The following is a 20,810-nucleotide window of genomic DNA, read 5'->3' as shown; positions in this document are numbered from 1 at the left end:
GTATTTTATTGGTGAAACGGAGTCAAACGTCACCAGTGACTGCATTTGATTGGTGAAACGGAGTCAAACGTCACCAGTGACTGCATTTGATTGGTGAAACGGAGTCAAACGTCACCAGTGACTGCATTTGATTGGTGAAACGGAGTCAAACGTCACCAGTGACTGTATTTGATTGGTGAAACGGAGTCAAACGTCACCAGTGACTGCATTTGATTGGTGAAACGGAGTCAAACGTCACCAGGGACTGTATTTAAATGGTGAAACGGAGTCAAACGTCACCAGTGACTGCATTTGATTGGTGAAACGGTGTCAAGCATAGGGCATTTTTCTTCAAGAAAGGAGAATTTCCTCCCAGAACGCAATGACGACAGACAGGCCCACCACTTTGAGCCTGGTATAGTTAATGTGACATCAGGTGAATACAACCTGTAGCCTCCACATGGACTCTTGGCCAGTTCTCCACTGCAGCCGTCTTCACTTCTTGCTTCTTTGTGGCTCTTGCTGCTTTTGCCTTCGTTTTAATTCACCAAACTGTGCGCTCTATTGGCTTGAGATATGCACTTTTCAATTTCTTTGGCTGCTTTCTGCAGTCATTTTCAGAATTGCACGATTGCAGACCATCACCACACGACACTGTGGTAATATTCAATAAAACAAATCCATGTAAAAGCTTCCCGTGTTCTGGAATGGGATGCTTTGGACTGATGAAACCGAGGTCATCTTGCGTGCGCAGAAGGAAAGCAACAAGCGGTGTTTTGACGTGGGCGTGGATGACTTCTAATAGACTTTATTGACTTTATTTTTCACACTCAGACACTTCCAATCAATTCCAATCTGACTTTATTTGGAAAGCACTTTAAAAATAACCAGCGAGCCAAAGTGCTGTAGCGAATACTGAATAAAAGACATAATAAAAGGCGAACAAAGACAGTGAGATACATCTAAAAAAAACACCTGAAATTGAGACATAAAAACATGGATAAAAGGAATAACCTAAATAAAATAGTATCAATAAAAAACTAAGCTAAAGCCAAATAACGATAACATCAACAACTTACACAGTGCCAAAGGCCAAAGAAAAGAAATGGGTCTTAAGAAGAGTGTCACGGTGTCGCATGACGGTTGTTGGCGTGACCCCAGAACGCAGAGACAGAAGGTGGCGTGCAGTTCAAAGAATTGAAGTCTTTACGCTGAGAGCCCCCCTTTTTTTAACGGGCATGACGGCGCGTCGTGGTGACATTGCTGGTTTTAGGAGCAGAGGAGCGTGTTGGGCAGCGCACACACACAGAGTACTTACAAGCAGACACAGTGTGTAGACAGAAAAGGGAGAATGGATGCATTTTGGTGCGAAAAGTAAAGATAAAGGTGAAGTTATAACTAGAGATGTCCGATAATATCGGCCTGCCGATATTATCGGCCGATATATGTGTTAAAATGTAATATCGGAAATTATCGGTATAGTTTTTTTTATTATCGGTATCGGTTTTTTCATTTTTTAAATTTTTTTTTATTAAATCAACCTAAAAAACACAAGATACACTTACAATTAGTGCACCAACCCAAAAAACCTCCCTCCCCCATTTACACTCATTCACACAAAAGGGTTGTTTCTTTCTGTTATTAATATTCTGCTTCCTACATTATATATCAATATATATCAATACAGTCTGCAAGGGATACAGTCCGTAAGCACACATGATTGTGCGTGCTGCTGCTCCACTAATAGTACTAACCTTTAACACTTCATTTTACTCATTTTCATTCATTACTAGTTTCTATGTAACTGTTTTTATATTGTTTTACTTTCTTTTTTATTCAAGAAAATGGTTTTAATTTATTTATCTTATTTTACTAATTTTTTTAAAAAGTACCTTATCTTCGACAGTCACATCAAATCAGTAACAAAATCGGCCTACTATCACCTCAAAAATGTAAAAAGACTTAGAGGGCTCATGTCAGCTCAAGACTTAGAAAAACTTGTACATGCCTTTATGACCAGTAGGCTAGACTATTGTAATGGTCTCCTTGCAGGTCTTCCCAAAAAAACTGTCAGGCAGCTACAGCTTGTTCAGAACGCTGCTGCTAGAGTTCTAACAAAGACCAAAAAATGTGAGCACATTACAGCAATTCTTAAATCCTTACATTGGCTCCCTGTACATCAGAGAATAGATTTCAAAATCCTCCTGCTCACATATAAATCACTACATGGTCTAGGGCCCAAGTATATCACTGATATGCTCCCACTATATACGCCCTCTAGATCACTAAGATCTTCTGAGACCAATCTGTTAGCGGTTCCAAGAGTAAACTCAAATCAAGGGAGATCATCATTCAGTCACTATGCAACACATAGCTGGAATAAACTTCCTGAAGATGTCAGACTCTCCCCAACTCTGACTACTTTTAAAACTAGACTGAAGACTTTTATGTTCACCTTAGCTTTCAGCTAAATCTTTTAATCTTTTAACTTTTAACGTCTGCACTGTTTTTATTTTTATTGTCTGCATTTTAATTTTGCTTTTATTTTCTTTCATTTCACTTTGTTGTCTGTGAAGCACTTTGAGTCTGCCTTGTGTATGAAAAGCGCTATACAAATAAAGTTGCCTTGCCTTGCCTTGCCTTCACCATACCTGGTTGTCCAAATTAGGCATAATAATGTGTTAATTCCACGACTGCATATATCGGTTGATATCGGTATCGGTTGATATCGGTATCGGTAATTAAAGAGTTGGACAATATCGGAATATCGGATATCGGCAAAAATCCATTATCGGACATCCCTAGTTATAACACTGAAACACCCTCAGGAAGAGCTGCTTTAACACATGGCTAGCTAGCTAGCGGCTAACATCCATCCACAGTGTTTTAGCTACTTCTAAATCACTAATCCTGGCCTCCATGGCGACAAATAAAGTACGTTTCTTACAAGTAACATTATCACTGGAGGAGGAGGAATAGCTAAACATGCTTCACTACACAGCATAGGAGGATACAATAGCTCACCACCGTCACAATGTAAACAAATGCCATGGGTGGATCTACACCTGACATCCACTGTAATGATACCAAGTACAGGAGCGTATCTAGTCGATACTACTATGATTACATCCATATTGTTTAGCATCACAAAATCTTTTTTTTTAATTAAAAAAAAAATGATATTATGTTTATAAAGTCAGTAAATATGTCCCTGGACACATGAGGACTTTGAATATGACCAATGTATGATCCTGTAACTACTTGGTATCACATCCATACCTAAATGTGTGGTATCATCCAAAACTAATGTCAAGTATCAAAGAAGAGAAGAATAAGTGATTATTACATTTGAACAGAAGTGTAGATAGAACATGTTCAAAGAGAAAATAAGCAGATATTAACAGTAAATGAACAAGTAGATGAATAATCCATTTTTACAGTTTGTCCCTCATAATGTGTACAAAATAATAGGTGTATAAATGACACAATATGTTACTGCATACGACTAATTAGGAGTCTTTGTTTGTTTACTTACTACTAAAAGACAAGTTGTCTATTTTATTGAAGGACTAAATGACAATAATAAACATATGTTTCATGTACACTAAGATGTTTTGTTTAAATAAAGACAATAATGCCATTTTTTGTGGTCCCCTTTATTTAAAAAATTATCGAAATACATTTTGGTACCGGTACTAAAATATTGGTACGGGGACAACACCAGTATACATTTTTTTAGCCTTTTTAAAGAAATTCGCATCATCGCAGCAAATGATACGATGATGTCATGGTGACCACGCCCCCATGGCCACAGGTATCTTGGCAATATCGGGCCCGTTGAAAGATACGCAACAGCATGTTTGCGCCAGCTGAGAGCGTACGATGGCGGTCCAGCTAACCCGAAGCTAAATCACATTACAGTAATCCATCTGAGGGACGATAAAGGCGGGGATTAGCCTATCAAAGTGCTTTATTGGGGCCAATTTAGAAAAGCTACATTTTACGACAGACTGTCGAGCTTTAAATTGAACTGTCATTTTATCCCCAAATGTGTTGGTGTTCTAAAGGACTGTGATCTACAGGCAGGGTCCCTCGGCTCCACCAAAAACCATCGCTTCATTCTTTTTTAATTAAAATGTAAAAGTTAATCCATGCAGGCCTTTATGTTCAAACAACTGAGAAAAGGCTGGATAAGTCTTTTAAAGGGGAATTTTGCCTATTGTTCACAATCAAGATCACCAATTATACTTTTGAAGCTGAATATACTGAGGATGAACTACTGCTTGTGGAAGCCAGCACGAAGGAAGGGTGAGACGTTGATGCGCAGGGAAGCCGAGAGAGTGAGGTGAAAGTGACTCCAAGCTGCAAAATGTGGAACTTGAAGCCATGCTATTTCCACATAAATGGAGGGCTGACCCAAATAAACCGGAAAAACGTCCCTGGCCAGCTGGACCAAACCGTGTCAAGAAGTCGCACTTTATATCGATCCCAACAGTACGCTGTCTGGCTAGCATGAAATACTTTATATCGATCCCAACAGTACGCTGTCTGGCTAGCATGAAATACTTTATATCGATCCCAACAGTACGCTGTCTGGCTAGCATGAAATACTTTATATCGATCCCAACAGTACGCTGTCTGGCTAGCATGAAATACTTTATATCGATCCCAACAGTACGCTGTCTGGCTAGCATGAAATACTTTATATCGATCCCAACAGTACACTGTCTGGCTAGCATGAAATACTTTATATCGATCCCAACAGTACGCTGTCTGGCTAGCATGAAATACTTTATATCGATCCCAACAGTACACTGTCTGGCTAGCATGAAATACTTTATATCGATCCCAACAGTACGCTGTCTGGCTAGCATGAAATACTTTATATCGATCCCAACAGTACACTGTCTGGCTAGCATGAAATACTTTATATCGATCCCAACAGTACGCTGTCTGGCTAGCATGAAATAATACTTCACAGATACTGTTCATGTTTCTGCTGTCCTATCACAGTGTTGTGCATTACCAACTCAAACGCGTTTCGTGTTGTCGTAGAAGCTAGCTTATCTCTTTTAGTAGCGAGCTTTTACGGCTAATACCGTAGCACTCCGATGTGTTACTACGCTAGAAAAAGAGTTCCTCAGTGTTTGCTCTTACAATAACAACGTCGCTACAGCTTGGTTATTATACGGGCTACGGAACGTAAATGAAGTACCGTATTTTTCCGACCATAGGGCGCACGGGATTATAAGGCGCACTGCCGATGAGCGGCTCTAGTCAGGTCTATTTTCATAGAAAAGGCGCATTAAAGGAGTCATATTATTAGGATTATTTTCTAAATGTAAAAGACTTCCTTGTGCTGTACATAACATGTAATGTTTGCTCAAAATGTTGCATAGATGATGTTTTACTCATCATCTTCAACTCACTTTCTGACAGTCTCTTCAGGATGCGTCTTACTTACGTGCCTCCACTTGGACAGCGTCTTCTCCTTGTTGTAGCGGTGTAGCGGTGCAAGGACGGGAGTGGAAGAAGTGTCAAAAGATGGCGCTAACTGTTTTAATAACATTCACACTTTACTTCCATCAATAACGGAGCAGCATCTCCTCATCCGGGGCTCACTAGTGCAACAACAACGCCCGAAATGTGTCCCGTGAAAAACTCTCTAATAACTGAAGTTCCTTGGGTGAATAATGTAAAGTCACGACACCGGTATGTTTTAGTGCTTTCATGGTGAGTTTACTGACAGATATAAGTAAGAACTTGACACTACTTTATATTAGAAATGTCCCATAACAAGAAGATAGAGAGAAAGAAGAAGCTTATCGACTACGGTGTCAGCAAGGACATGCGCACATTTTCCAGACTTATGCAGATCCCAAATACACATCAGCAGGTACCAGAAGGTAGGAAAAGTTGGTTTTGCATAATATTGTGAAACAAAACACCAGATAATATGTCTGCTAATGGGTCCTTATACACACACCATAGTAATACTGGTATTTCTGACTATGGTGTCCGTAATGGGCCGACAATCCATCAAGCGGTGTGGCTTCAAAGTCGTACTAAAACATTTTGACGGATTTTTGAGTGCCGCGTGTAATGTTCTTTAGTTTTAATCAAACATTTAAGTTTTCTGTGTTGTTTACTGGCGTCGTATTGCAGTCTACATGTATCTCTTATGTGTGACTGCCATCTACTGGTCACACTTATCATTACACCATGTACCAAATAAAATTGCTTCAAGGTCAGTAAGCACAACCAGAATTATTCCGTACATTAGGCGCACTGTCGAGTTTTGGGAAAATGAAAGGATTTTTTTTAAGTGCGCCCTATTTCGAAAAATACTGTATTGTTGGCGTTTTTTAAAGTCATTTTTAGACTGATTTAAAGGTAGAATTGATGGCTCCCATTAGCTACGTTGCCAGCCACCAACAACGAGACAATTTTTTCTTGTTAAATCGCAAAAAAACCAAATGATTGTGAACCATGGGCAAAAAGTGCAGTTCCCCTTTAAGAGAGACATATAGCTGATTGATTGATTGAGACTTTTATTAGTAGATTACACAGTACAGTACATATTCCATACAATTGACCACTAAATGGTAACACCCCAATAAGTTTTTCACACTTGTTTAAGTCGGTGTCCACTTAAATTGATTCATGATACAGATATACCGTAATTTCCGGACTATAAGCCGCACCTGACTATAAGCCGCACCAGCTAAATTTAGGGGAAAATACAGATTGCTCCATATATAAGCCGCACCCGACTATAAGCCGCAGGGTTTTGATGTGTAATTAGCGTAGTATATAGGGGTTCCTGCTACCACGGAGGGGATTGTCGGGACAGAGATGACTGTTTGGGAACGCAAAGCGTCCCATTTATTAACTATAAATCTTTCAATCATTCAATCAAACTTTCACATCTTTGACATGGCGAACAGCATTCGTGCAGAGTACAATTAATACAACGGTGCAAAGTAATACAAAGTGCTCGCCTGTACGTTATCAAAATAACCAGCCTACCGGTATATGAAAAGTCAGTCTTTAATCATTGTGTCATCGTCTTCCTCCTGCGTACTAAAACCACCCAAATCCTCTTCGTCGGTGTCAGAGAAGAACAGGCCGTAAATAAGCCGCACCCTTGTATAAGCCGCAGGGACCAGAAAGAGGGGAAAAAGTAGCGGCTTATAGTCCGGAAATTACGGTATACTATTTTCATGATGCAGTCATCACACAAGTTAATCATCAGAGTATATACATTGAATTATTTACATTATTTACAATCCGAGGGTGGGATGAGGAGGGGGTTGGGGCGGGGGGTTAGGTTAGGTTTGGTTGGTATCAACACTTCAGTCATCAACAATTGCATCATCAGAGAAATGGACATTGAAACAGTGTAGGACTGACTTGGTAGGAAATGTACAGCAAGTAGTGGACATAGAGAGAGAGAGAGAGAGAGAGAGAGAGATCAGAAAGTATAAGAACAAGTATATACATTTGATTATTTACATTTGATTATTAGCAATCCGGGGAGGGTGTTAGTTTAGAGTTGTAGCTGCCTGGAGGTGAACTTTTATTGCGGTTTTGAAGGAGGATAGAGATGCCCTTTCTTTTATACCTGTTGGGAGTGCATTCCACATTGATGTGGCATAGAAGGAGAATGAGTTAAGACTAGGGATGTCCGATAATATCGGCCTGCCGATATTATAGGCCGATAAATGCGTTAAAATGTAATATCGGAAATTATCGGTATCGTTTTTTTTAATTATCTGTATCGTTTTTTTATTTTTTATTTATTTTTATTTTTATTAAATCAACATAAAAAACACAAGATACACTTACAATTAGTGCACCAACCCAAAAAACCTCCCTCCCCCCATTTCTTTCTGTTATCAATATTCTGGTTCCTACATTATATATCAATATATATCAATACAGTCTGCAAGGGATACAGTCCGTAAGCACACATGATTGTGCGTGCTGCTGCTCCACTAATAGTACTAACCTTTAACAGTTAATTTTACTCATTTTCATTCATTACTAGTTTCTATGTAACTGTTTTTATATTGTTTTACTTTCTTTTTTATTCAAGAAAATGTTTTTAATTTAGTTATCTTATTTTATTTATTTTTTTAAAAAGTACCTTATCTTCACCATACATGGTTGTCCAAATTAGGCATAATAATGTGTTAATTCCACGACTGCATATATCGGTTGATATCGGTATCGGTAATTAAAGAGTTGGACAATATCGGAATATCGGATATCGGCAAAAAGCCATTATCGGACATCCCTAGTTAAGACCTTTGCTAGATGGGAATCTGGGTTTAACGTGGTTAGTGGAGCTCCCCCTGGTGTTGTGGTTATGGCGGTCATTTACGTTAAGGAAGTAGTTTGACATGTACTTCGGTATCAGGGAGGTGTAGCGGATTTTATAGACCAGGCTCAGTGCAAGTTGTTTTACTCTGTCCTCCACCTTGAGCCAGCCCACTTTGGAGAAGTGGGTAGGAGTGAGGTGGGATCTGGGGTGGAGGTCTACTGGGGTGTTTGGAGTTTAGATTTGAGGGTTTTGGAGGTGCTAGGGTACCAGGAGGTGCATGCCTAATGGAAAAAGGGTTGAACGAGAGTTCCCGCTAGAATCTTCATGGTGCTTTTGTTGACCAGAGAGGAGATTCTGTAGAGAAATGTCGTTCGTTGGAACAGTGGTATGAAGGGCCTCTTCTTGAATGTAGAGGAAGAAGAGAAGAAGGCCTAAAAGTGAACGACTACAAAACCGCAGTTGCCAGCAGATGGATAATGACTACAAATGAAATAGCCCTCAAAGACCAAATTGCAAGCATGCTTTACACTCACTGAAGACAACAGTGAAGGCAGCATGGCCTCCAAATAAGCGAGCGAGAGACATCGTCTGCAGGGAAAGTCTTCCCCGCCAATTTGTTGACGGTCGTTCCTCCATACCAAATTTATATTTTCCCTCCCAAGTTTGAATTTGATGACATTTCAAGCAGCATGCTGCATTTCAATAAACATCTTCACCCTCTCAATAGTCGTATATTCATCCCTGCGCTTTGCTGCTGTGCTTGTAAATATGACATTACCACCAACCGCTTGAAATGCTGCCAAAATGGCCTGCAAGAACACGCCAAAGAAAAAGAAAAAAAACAATCTACTTATGGTGTCGTTGTAGGGAACGCTCGCTTTGGAGCAAAATGTGAGCAGACATAATGATGACCTAATGGGACTATGATTGACCAACTATCCATTATTCAAGGGTTGTCCCAATACCAATGTGTAGGTACCGCTACCAAAATGTATTTCCATACTTTTCTAAATAAAGGGCACCACAAAAAAATGGCATTATTGTCTTTATTTGAACAAAATATCTTAGAGTACATGAAACATATGTTTATTATTGTCATTTAGTCCTTCAATAAAATAGACAACTTGTCTTTTAGTAGTAAGTAAACAAACAAGGACTCCTAATTAGTCTGCAGTAACATATTGTGTCATTTATACACCTATTATTTTGTACACATTATAAAGGACAAACTGTAAAAATGGATTATTAATCTACTTGTTCATTTACTGTTAATATCTGCTTATTTTCTGTTTTAACATGTTCTATCTACACTTCTGTTCAAATGTAATAATCACTTATTCTTTGTCATGATGTGGACTATGGCGGGTTCGTTTTTCCGAGATGCAATAATAGTTGGAGCGGACATGGCTTGAAGGTAAGGACATATTTATTTTTTACTATAACAAAAGGAACAAACTAAAGGCACGCACAAGGCGGAGGTACAAACTTGACTATGAAACAAAAACTTGCACGTGGGCAAAAAACTAAGGACATGAACAAAAGTCGCTAACTGTGGCATGAATAGAAAAAACTTACTTGATAAGGCATGAAGTGTGCAGAGGTGAACAGAGTGATGTCGCCAGGCCGACTGCCTGGCAACAATGGCCTTAAATACTGCTGACATGATTAGTGAAAACGTGAGACAGGTGCGTGACATGAGGATGTGAAACAGGTGCGTGACAAGACAGGTGAAAACTAATGGGTGACCATGGAAACCAAACCAAACAAGGAAGTGCAACCAGGAACTAAAAAAAGAGCCCAAAACCCAAGCAAAACAAAAACATGATTAACACAGACATGACATTCTTCTCTTCTCTGATACTTTATATTAGTTTTGGATGATACCACACATTTAGGTATGGATCCGATACCAAGTAGTTACAGCAGGGGTGTCCAAACTTTTTCCACTGAGGGCCGCACACGGAAAAATTAAAGCATGTGGGGGCCAGTTTGATATTTTTCATTTTCAAACCATAACAAAATATATGCATTTTTTATTTATTTTACCTTTAGGGGTCCCGGGGACCATAAAGGGTCTCAGTCATTAAAATGTTAAAAATAAGTCAGATTATTATTATTTTTAAATTATTTAACGCTTACAGTAAATCTCTATATCAACTTCAAGTTGATATAAAGTAATACAAATTAAAAAAAATGTTTTATGGCTTTTCTGTCAAAAACAACTGTTTTTTTTATAGTAAAACTGAAATATGCAGTATTTAGTAATTAGAGCCCTAAAAGATCAATAATGCAGGACACCATTGATTTTAATTATTTCATATTTTTGAGTAATCACAGTGAAAAGATCAATAAAAAATCACTAAATATATTTGGGATCCAATAGGTCCCCCACTCATAAAGTGATACATTTTTATTAGGTTTTTCTTTTACTTTCAACACTTAAGTTACGAGATCAACTTCAGATATATCTGTCCATTTTATGCTGGAACTATTATTTTGTTTGTTTTATGTGCTTTTGTCAAAGAAAACTTTGATGTTTTTATACGGCTACTACACAATATATGCAATGTTTACCACATAAAAGTGAAATATTTGAAGTAATTGGAGCCCTGAAAATAATTCATTATAACATGGTTTTTTTTCTTCAATATTTTTTTTTTTTTGAGAAATGGCAAAAAAAGAAAAATAAAGAAAGACAAAAGAAAACAAAACAGCCTGCATGGCAGCTTTTGTGTCAACATTGCAGCTTTTTCTCGTTAGATTTCACCTCATTCCACTTTTTTTAATGTTCTTTTTTATTTTTACAATAGTATTTGCAGAATGTGTGGCGGGCCGGTAAACAATTAGCTGCGGGCCCCAAATGTCCCCCGGGGCCGCACTTTGGACACCCCTGAGTTACAGGATCATAATTTAAGTTGTAATGTGTCCAGGGACGTATTTACTGACTTTATAAACATATGAATTAAAAAAAAAGGAAAAATGATAAAAAATATTGATGTAATCATAGTAGTATCGACTAGATACGGTCTTGTACTTGGTATCATTACAGTAGATGTCAGGTGTAGATCCACCCATGGCATTTGTTTACATTGTGACGCCGGCCATGTGTTAAAGCAGCTCTTCCTGAGGGTGTTTCAGTGTTATAACTTCACCTTTATCTTGACTTTTTACACCAAAATGCGTCCATTCTCCCTTTTCTGTCTCCACACTGTGTCTGCTTGGAAGTACTCTGTGTGTGTGCGCTGCCCAACATGCTCCTCTGCTGGTAAAACCAGCAATGTCACGACGACACGCCGTCATTCCCGTTAAAAATACCTGAAAAATACCGGTATTTTTTGTTTCCTTCCGTGGACATTAAGGCGCGCTGTTGTGACATGGCTGGTATTACGAGCAGAGGCGCATGTTCAGCAACACACTTTGTACTTACAAGCAGACACACTGTGGACAAATAAGAGGCAGAATGAACACATTTGGACTTAAAAACGACAAAGGTGAAGTTATAACACTGAAACACCCTCAGGAAGAGCTGCTTTAACACATGGCTAGCTAGCTAACAGCTAACATCCATCCACAGTGTTTTAGCTACTTCTAAATCACTAATCCTGGTCTCCATGGCGACAAATAAAGTGAGTTTCTTACAAGTACCATTATCACTGCAGGACGAGGAATAGCTAAACATGCTTCACTACACACCGTAGGAGGATACAATAGCTCACCGCTAACAACAAGCTAGCGCTCCTGAGTGTAAACAAATGGGTGTATCTTTACATACATCAACTATAACAATACCAAATACAAGAGCTGTATCTAGTGGAAACTACAATATCTACATCATTATTTTTTAGTATCATTAAGTGTTTGGTCATTTTTAAAATAGTTTATTAAGTCAGTAAATACGTCCCTGGACACATGAGGACTTTCTTTGTGACCAATGTATGATCCTGTAACTGCTTGGTATCGCATCGATACCTAAATGTGTGGTATCATCCAAAACTAATGTCAAGTATCAAAGAAGAGAAGAATAAGTGATTATTACATTTGAACAGAAGTGTAGATAGAACATGTTAAAAGAGAAAATAAGCAGATATTAACAGTAAATGAACAAGTAGATTAATAATACATTTTCTACCGCTTGTCCCTCATAATGTAGACAACATAATAGAATGGGAAATGACCCAAAATGTTACTGCATACATTTACTTACTTCTAAAAGAGAAGTTGTCTAGAACCTTCACTATCTTATTTCATGACACAATTCTTCTTTGATTGCAATAGAAAATGTTTAATGTATCATAAGATTTTCGGTCAAAATAAAGCCATTTTTCTGTGGTGCCCTTTATTTTGAAAAGCATCGGAATACATTTTAGTACCGGTCCCAAAATATTGGAATGGGCACCGCCCTACTTCATACGAATTCCACACCATTACTGTAGTTTTCGGACTATAAGTGGCAGTTTTTTTTCATAGTTTGGCCGGGGGTGCGACTTATACTCAGGAGCGACTTATGTGTGGAATTATTAACACATTAGCGTAAAATATCAAATAATATCAGTGTTTCCCATAAACTGCCAAGATACCTGTGGCTGTGGGGGCGTGGCTATGGGCGTGGTCACTATGACATCATCGAGTAATTTGCATAATTTACTACAATGATATGATTTTCTCTAAAAAGGCTCAAAAAATTTATACTTACTAATTAATAATAACAGTTTTGTTTTAAACGTCCATCCATCCATTTTACAATATAATTACAACACTTTATGTACATATTTATATACAGATTTGAACAATAAGTTATTCACTGAAATATATTTATTAATTGTGGTTCTACAAAAAATATATCTTATAAAATATAAAAGCTAAAATGTCCCTTAAAGCTCTGCCCCTTTAATTAGTGCATACTAAATAATTTAACTTTAGCCTACTACTACAAGCATATTATTTACCAGCAACATAAAGTGAAACAGAGGCAGAGGTGTCCTGCCACAGTCAGTAACAAATAAACAGAAAACAGTAGTGGTCAAATACAAATAAAGTATCCTACACTTCTCTTTTGTAAAGTAAATGTGAACAGCCTATATGGGCATCTACATCAACTACCATATTTCCTTGAATTGGCGCAGGGAATATAGTATTCGCACGTCTAGAATTACTGCCGGGTCAAACTCGTTTCTCAAAATAATTAACGCATGCTTGGCCTTATCGCCGGTTTATTATTGAAGCTGGATCAAACTCGTTTCGCAAAATATTAATTTTATTATCGCATGTCTATAATTTTCACCGGGTCAAACTCGTTTCGCAAAATATTTAGCATATGGCTAGAACTTCCACCGGGTCAAATTCGTTACGTCACGAGTGACGCTTTACCTGTCCTCATTTTCAAAATGGAGGAAGCTGCTTTCAGTAGTTTACAATCGCACAAAGGAAAAAAGATAAAGAGCTATTCAGTAGGATTTAAGGTCCAAGCTATTGAATACCGGTACAGTATGCTAAAGAGAACAGTAAGCAGCTATGTTTTATTAATATACCGTAGCTGCGTGTGTGAAATACTGTATAAGTCATTAAATGACTCCCGCCTCCTGGTGGTAGAGGGCGCTGCCGCGCTAGTGATCCTTCTTGCGACTTCCGGTACTGCAGAAGAAGTGAATACACGCAGCAAGAGATTTTTTTTTCTTCCTTTTAACATGGAGGATTACATACCGGTATCTAAAATAAAACAGTTTTCTAAACTGGACTTTCAATGGAAGCAGGAGGTAATAATTAAAGGAATATCTCCATCGAGACAGAGAGACTTTTAAAACGGAAAAAAGAAAATAATGAAGACTTCTATAAACAAGTTATCGATGCTTTTGGTCAGAAGGAGCTGCAAATGGACTCCATTTATAAGTACAGGTAAGACCATAATAACGTTTTTTTCTTATTAAATGTGCTTTTCATGATGCTATGCTTACATCACACTCAAAGCGCACGCCTAAATTTTATGGATTCCTTTTGGTAAACGCCGGAGTGAGAAGAGGTTTTAAAATAATTACCGCATGCACGACCATCCCGCCGGTTTCCAGTAAACGCCGGAGTGACAGGAGGTTTTAAATTAATTAACGCCCCTGCGGCTATTCAAGGAAATACGGTATATGATTTGCCTGAGAAGCTGGACAGGACAAAAAAAAAAAATATATATATATATTTTTTTAATTTGTGGCGGACGTAATTCTTTTGTGGCGGGCCGCCACAAATAAATGAATGTGTGGGAAACACTGAATATTATTGATGTCATTGACGTAAGAGACTAGACGTATAAGATTTCATGGGATTTAGCGATTAGGAGTGACAGATTGTTTGGTAAACGTATAGCATGTTCTATATGTTATAGTTATTTGAATGACTCTTACCATAATATGTTACGTTAAAGGCCTACTGAAATTATTTTTTTAAATTTAAACGGGAATAGCAGATCCATTCTATGTGTCATACTTGATCATTTCGCGATATTGCCATATTTTTGCTGAAAGGATTTAGTAGAGAAAATCGACGATAAAGTTCGCAACTTTTGCTCGCTGATAAAAAAAAGCCTTGCCTGTAGCGGAAGTAGCGTGACGTCACAGGAGCTAGTATTCCTCACAATTCCCCGTTGTTTACAATGGAGCGAGAGAGATTCGGACCGAGAAAGTGATGATTACCCCATTAATTTGAGCGAGGATGAAAGATTCGTAGATGAGGAACGTTACAGTGAAGGACTTGAGAGGCAGTGCAGGACGTATCTTTTTTCGCTCTGACCGTAACTTAGGTACAAGCTGGCTCATTGGATTCCACACTCTCTCCTTTTTCTATTGTGGATCACGGATTTGTATTTTAAACCACCTGGGATACTATATCCTCTTGAAAATGAGAGTCGAGAACGCGAAATGGACATTCAGTGCCTTTTATCTCCACGACAATACATCGGCGAAATGCTTTAGCTACGAGCTAACGTGATAGCATCTTGCTTTAACTGCATATAGAAACTAAATAAATAAACCCCTGACGGGAAGGATAGATAGAAAATCAACAATACTATTAAACCGTGGACATGTAAATACACGGTTAATGCTTTCCAGGCTGGCGAAGGTTAACAATGCTGTGCTAACGACGCCATTGAAGCTAACTTAGCAACCGGACTGCACAGAGCTATGCTAAAAACATTAGCTCTCCACCTACGCCAGCCAGCCCTCATTTGCTCATCAACACCCGTGCTCACCTGCGTTCCAGCGATCGGCAGAAGGATGAAGGACTTCACCCGATGCGTTTGGCGGCCCGGAGACGTAGGAAGTCAAGGTGAGGTCGGCGGCTAGCGCGGCTAGCGCTCCAACAAAGTCCACCTGGTTGTGTTGCTGTAGTCCGTTGCTAATACACAGATCCCACCTACAACTGTCTTCTTTGCAGCCTTCATTGTTCATTAAACAAATTGCAAAAGATGTCCAGAATACTGTGGAATTATGAAATGAAAACAGAGCTTTTTGTATAGGATTCTACGGGGTACCATAACTTCCGTTACTCGGACTTCGTCACGCACATACGTCATCATACCGCGATGTTTCAGCCGGATATTTCCCGGGAATTTTAAAATGTCACTTTATAAGTTAACCCGGCCGTATTGGCATGTGTTGCAATGTTAAGATTTCATCATTGATATATAAACTATCAGACTGCGTGGTCGCTAGTAGTGGCTTTCAGTAGGCCTTTAACATAGCAGTTGGTTATTTATGCCTCATATAACGTACACTTATTCAGCCTGTTGTTCACTATTCTTTAGACATTTGAAATTGCCTTTCAAATGTCTATTCTTGCTGTTGGCTTTTATCAAATACATTTCCCCAAAAAATGCCACTTATACTCCAGTGCGACTTATATATGTTTTTTTTCCTTCTTTATTATGCATTTTCGGCCGGTGCGACTTATACTCCGGAAAATACGGTATACACCATCCTCACCTGCTTTGTTCCCTCTTCCTCCCTCCGCTCAGCTCGCCTCCCTCCTATCCGAGTAGAAGAGTCCAGTTTTTCCCAGGACATGCAGTGGCTGCTGGAGCGCGGCGTGCAGTTCGCCGACGTGGCCTTCTACGCGGGGGACTCTGGGAAAGAGCTGGGCTGGGCCCACGCCTCCGTGCTCTGCGCCGTCAGCCCGTACTTCCGACAGCTGCTCCTGGGGCCCAAGACCAGGTAGGAGAGATGTTGTCCTGCTTTGTGGCCATCTGTCGGTCGCCAGCAGGTGCTGCCGGCCATCCTACATCCTCCTGCTGTCTGCCTCCGCAGGGAACGTCCACAGTCCCGCTGCATCTGCAGGGAGAGGGACGCCACACCCCATTCCTTACTCTCCACCTGGGACGGGGGGATTATTGATGACATGCCCAGATCTGACGGACACCTGGCCGGTCGCCTCTCTCGTCTGGTGGTGAAGGACCCCCTGCTGTGCATGTGCTTGTGGGAGACCCTCATGTTCATCTACAGAGGTGAGTCACAACACAGTGACATAGGGCCACACTATTCAAAGATATACACACCACTCTTGGGACTCGCGTGAAGTCATTATTCAGGGTAAGGCCTGGCCCTAACCAATCTGGCGCCCTAGGCAAGATTTTAGGTGGCGCCCCCCCACATCGGCAGTGAAGTGTATATACTCACAAGAAACCGAATAGCTTTGTCTTTGACCTTTTTTTTTTACTTCAAGAAAGCAAATTAACATATTATATGAGAATGTTATGTTATGATTATCTTTAACCGAATCACAGCAGTGCTCCAATTAAAAAACAGCATTCCCTCTCATGTGATATTGCTTAATTAACATTAATGATGTGCACTTTAACAACTAGGCTTACAACTATACCTAATATATAAAGGGGTGGAAAAGTGACTATTACCTGCAGGGCAAACATTAGCTAACCAGAAGGCAATAACAATGTCAACAAAAAACACCTGCTTAAAAGATCTAATACAAATGTCCCTGAGGAATGTAAGGTGGGAGTACTGTAATTACCTAACGTTACATTATTATTTTCCATAACAATTTAGCCCCCTCCACAATATTAACCCGACGTTAAAACAGAACTAGCTACTTATTGATTAGCAATTGCCGAATCATGTAACATTAGCTTAATGCTAAAAAGCCAGGTTACTATCACATTATGTAACAGACAAATAATTTAATGTAGGCTAACGTTACCTCCCTGCTACCTCTTGTCTTTTTCTCGTTTCTCCTCCTCTTCTTTTCTCTTTTGTCTTCCCTGGGCACCTGACAGTTTTGGCCGTTTTGACATCTTGTGTTGATTTTTTGATGTGGTAAGAGTCATGATACGGGAAGGGAGGGGGCGCACCGTGCGGGGGGATGGGAGGGGGGGCGTAATGTTGTAACAAATAATATTTCTATTAAATATGCTTTACTTTGCATTTTAATTCACGTGGGATTATTTTTTGTATTTAGAAATAATAGTACCAACTTTTTTTTTTCTCCAACATTTTGTGGCACTGGCGTGGCGCCCCCTGATGGACGGCGCCCTTAGCATTTGCCTATACGGCCTATGCCACGGGCCGGCCCTGTTCAGGGTCTTATTCCCTTAATCCAGACATTTTGAACCATGGGGGAAGATCCTTTCCCTGCTCCAACACGACTGCCCCCCACTGCATAAAACATGGACCGTAGTACAGTGGTACCTCTGTTTTGGTTCCAAAGGTCAGGCATGGATCCAATCACAAGAAAAACTAAGCATTTGTCCCCTTAAGAAATACTGCAAATCTCATTAATCTGTTCCAGACACCCAAACATACTGTATGTTCACTATAGTGTTGTCCAGATACCAATATTTTGGTACCGGTACCAAAGTGTATTTCCATACTTTTGTAAATAAAGGGCACCACAAAAAATGGCATTATTGGCGTTATTTTAACAAAAAATGTTAGTGTACATGAAACATATGTTTATTATTGTCATTTAGTCTTTGAATAAAATAGTGAACATACTAGACAACTTGTCTTTTAGTAGTAAGTAAACAAACAAAGACTCCTAATTAGTCTGCAGTAACATATTGTGTCATTTATACACCTATTATTTTGTACACATTATGAGGGACAAACTGTAAAAATGGATTATTAATCTACTTGTTCATTTACTGTTAATATCTGCTTATTTTCTCTTTTAACATGTTCTATCTACACTTCTGTTCAAATGTAATAATCACTCATTCTTCTCTTCTTTGATACTTGACATTAGTTTTGGATGATACCACACATTTAGGTATCGATTTGATACCAAGTAGTTACAGGATCGTAATTTAAGTCCTCATGTGTCCAGGGACATATTTACTGAGTTTATAAACATAATATGAGTTTTAAAAAAAGGAAAAAATATTGATGTAATCATAGTAGTACATACGTGCCAACCTTGAGACCTCCAATATCGGGGGTGGGGGGGGTGGGAGGGGGGCGTGGCTAAGGGCGTGGTTAAGAGGAGAGTATATTTACAGCTAGAATTCACCAAATCAAGTATTTCATATATATATATAATATATGTACATATATGTATGAAATACTTGACTTTCAGTGAATTCTAGCCATATATATTTTTTTATTTTATTTTTTATTTTATTATACATATAAATAAAAGACATACTTGAATTTCAGTGTTCTGCAGGCTATCCAGTAAGGGGCAGTATTGTCCTGTTTAAGAGTGTCACAACATTGCTGTTTACGGCAGACGAACTGCTTTACGGTAGACTAAACGTGACGTGTGTTGTTGTGTGTTGTTACCGCGCTGGGAGGACGTTAATGAAACTGCCTAACAATAAACCCACGTAAGAAACCAAGAACTCTCTCTCCTTGTTGTGCACTCTACTCTCTAAAAGCCGTAGATGTTATGACGTCATTGGGCAGGCAAGCTGTTGGGAAAGCGGACGTGTGAACGGCTGTCCCCACTCAGGTCCGCATTGAGCTGGAGGGGGCGTGGCCTCCAGCTCCGGCTGAATACCGGGAGTTTGTCGGGAGAAAATCTCTGCCGGGAGTTTATCGGGAGAGGCGCTGAATACCAGGATTCTCCCGCTAAAAACGGGAGGGTTGGCAAGTATGGAGTAGTATCGACTACATACACTCCTGTACTTGGTATCATTACAGTGGATGTCAGGTGTAGATCCACCCATGGCATTTGTTTACATTGTGACGGTGGTGAGCTATTGTATCCTCCTACGCTGTGTAGTGAAGCATGTTTAGCTATTCCTTGTCCTCCAGTGATAATGTTACTTGTAAGAAACTTACTTTATTTGTCGCCATGGAGACCAGGATTAGTGATTTAGAAGTAGCTAAAACACTGTGGATGGATGTTAGCCGCTAGCTAGCTAGCCATGTGTTAAAGCAGCTCTTCCTGAGGGTGTTTCAGTGTTATAACTTCAACATTTATCTTTACTTTTCACACCAAAATGCGTCCATTCTCTCTTTTCTGTCTACACACTGTGTCTGCTTGTAAGTACTCTGTGTGTGTGCGCTGCCAAACATGCTCCTCTGCTGGTAAAACCAGCAATGTCATGACGTGACGACGACGCGCCGTCATGACCGTAAAAATGGCAAACCAGTACTTTTCAAACAGAGTATAGCACCGTTTTTGATTCATTAGTGGTGCGATAGTATACTAGTACCGCTAGACCGTACAACCCTACTATGAAGAGTAAGGCGTGCGAAAACCTGAGTACCACTCAACCATTTTTGAATATGTTTGTGCAGAAGAGCCCTGATTTGAAGCCATCATATATAATTGATGAGTAGAATCTACACTCTCCATCTTCCCAGTAAAGTCAAAGTTGTTACAGCAGCAAAATGGCTTCTTGGGTCTATTAGAAAAGGTGTCCCATTACTTTTGTTCATAACGTGTACAGTCAAAGCAGACCTGATGCCAGTTCAGACATATACTGTACATAAAGCACAACTTCACAGGTCTTGCAGTGTTGCCTTGCACACACACTCACTGACTCTTCATGGGATTGACACAGCTTTGGGACACCAGACCCCATCAGACCCCATCAGACCACATCAGTCCACATCAGACCCCATCAGACCCCATCAGACCACATCAGTCCACATCAGACCCCATCAGACCACATCAAACCACATCAGACCACATCAGACCCCATCAGACCACATCAGACCCCATCAGACCCCATCAGACCACATCAGACCCCATCAGTCCATATCAGACCACATCAGACCACATCAGACCCCATCAGACCACATCAGACCCCATCAGACCCCATCAGACCCCATCAGTCCACATCAGACCACATCAGTCCACATCAGACCCCATCAGACCCCATCAGACCCCATCAGACCCCATCAGTCCACATCAGTCCACATCAGACCACATCAGACCCCATCAGACCACATCAGTCCACATCAGTCCACATCAGACCCCATCAGACCACATCAGTCCACATCAGACCACATCAGTCCACATCAGACCACATCAGACCCCATCAGACCCCATCAGACCCCAT

General features: G+C 39.8%; 1 protein-coding gene across 1 annotated transcript in view; it reads left to right on the top strand.

Annotated features, from left to right (window-relative positions):
• rhobtb3 (Rho related BTB domain containing 3) overlaps positions 1 to 20,810 on the top strand; it is a 109,084-nt gene that overhangs the window by 37,274 nt on the left and 51,000 nt on the right. The window contains exons 6-7 of the mRNA XM_062063555.1: positions 16,305 to 16,500; positions 16,594 to 16,790. Of these exons, the coding sequence (XP_061919539.1) occupies positions 16,305 to 16,500; positions 16,594 to 16,790 (393 nt within the window). The remainder of the gene's footprint in view (positions 1 to 16,304; positions 16,501 to 16,593; positions 16,791 to 20,810) is intronic.

This window comes from Entelurus aequoreus, linkage group LG01 (genome assembly GCF_033978785.1).
Source record: "Entelurus aequoreus isolate RoL-2023_Sb linkage group LG01, RoL_Eaeq_v1.1, whole genome shotgun sequence".
NCBI lineage: Eukaryota > Metazoa > Chordata > Actinopteri > Syngnathiformes > Syngnathidae > Entelurus > Entelurus aequoreus.
This window is presented reverse-complemented; position numbering and strand designations above follow the sequence as displayed.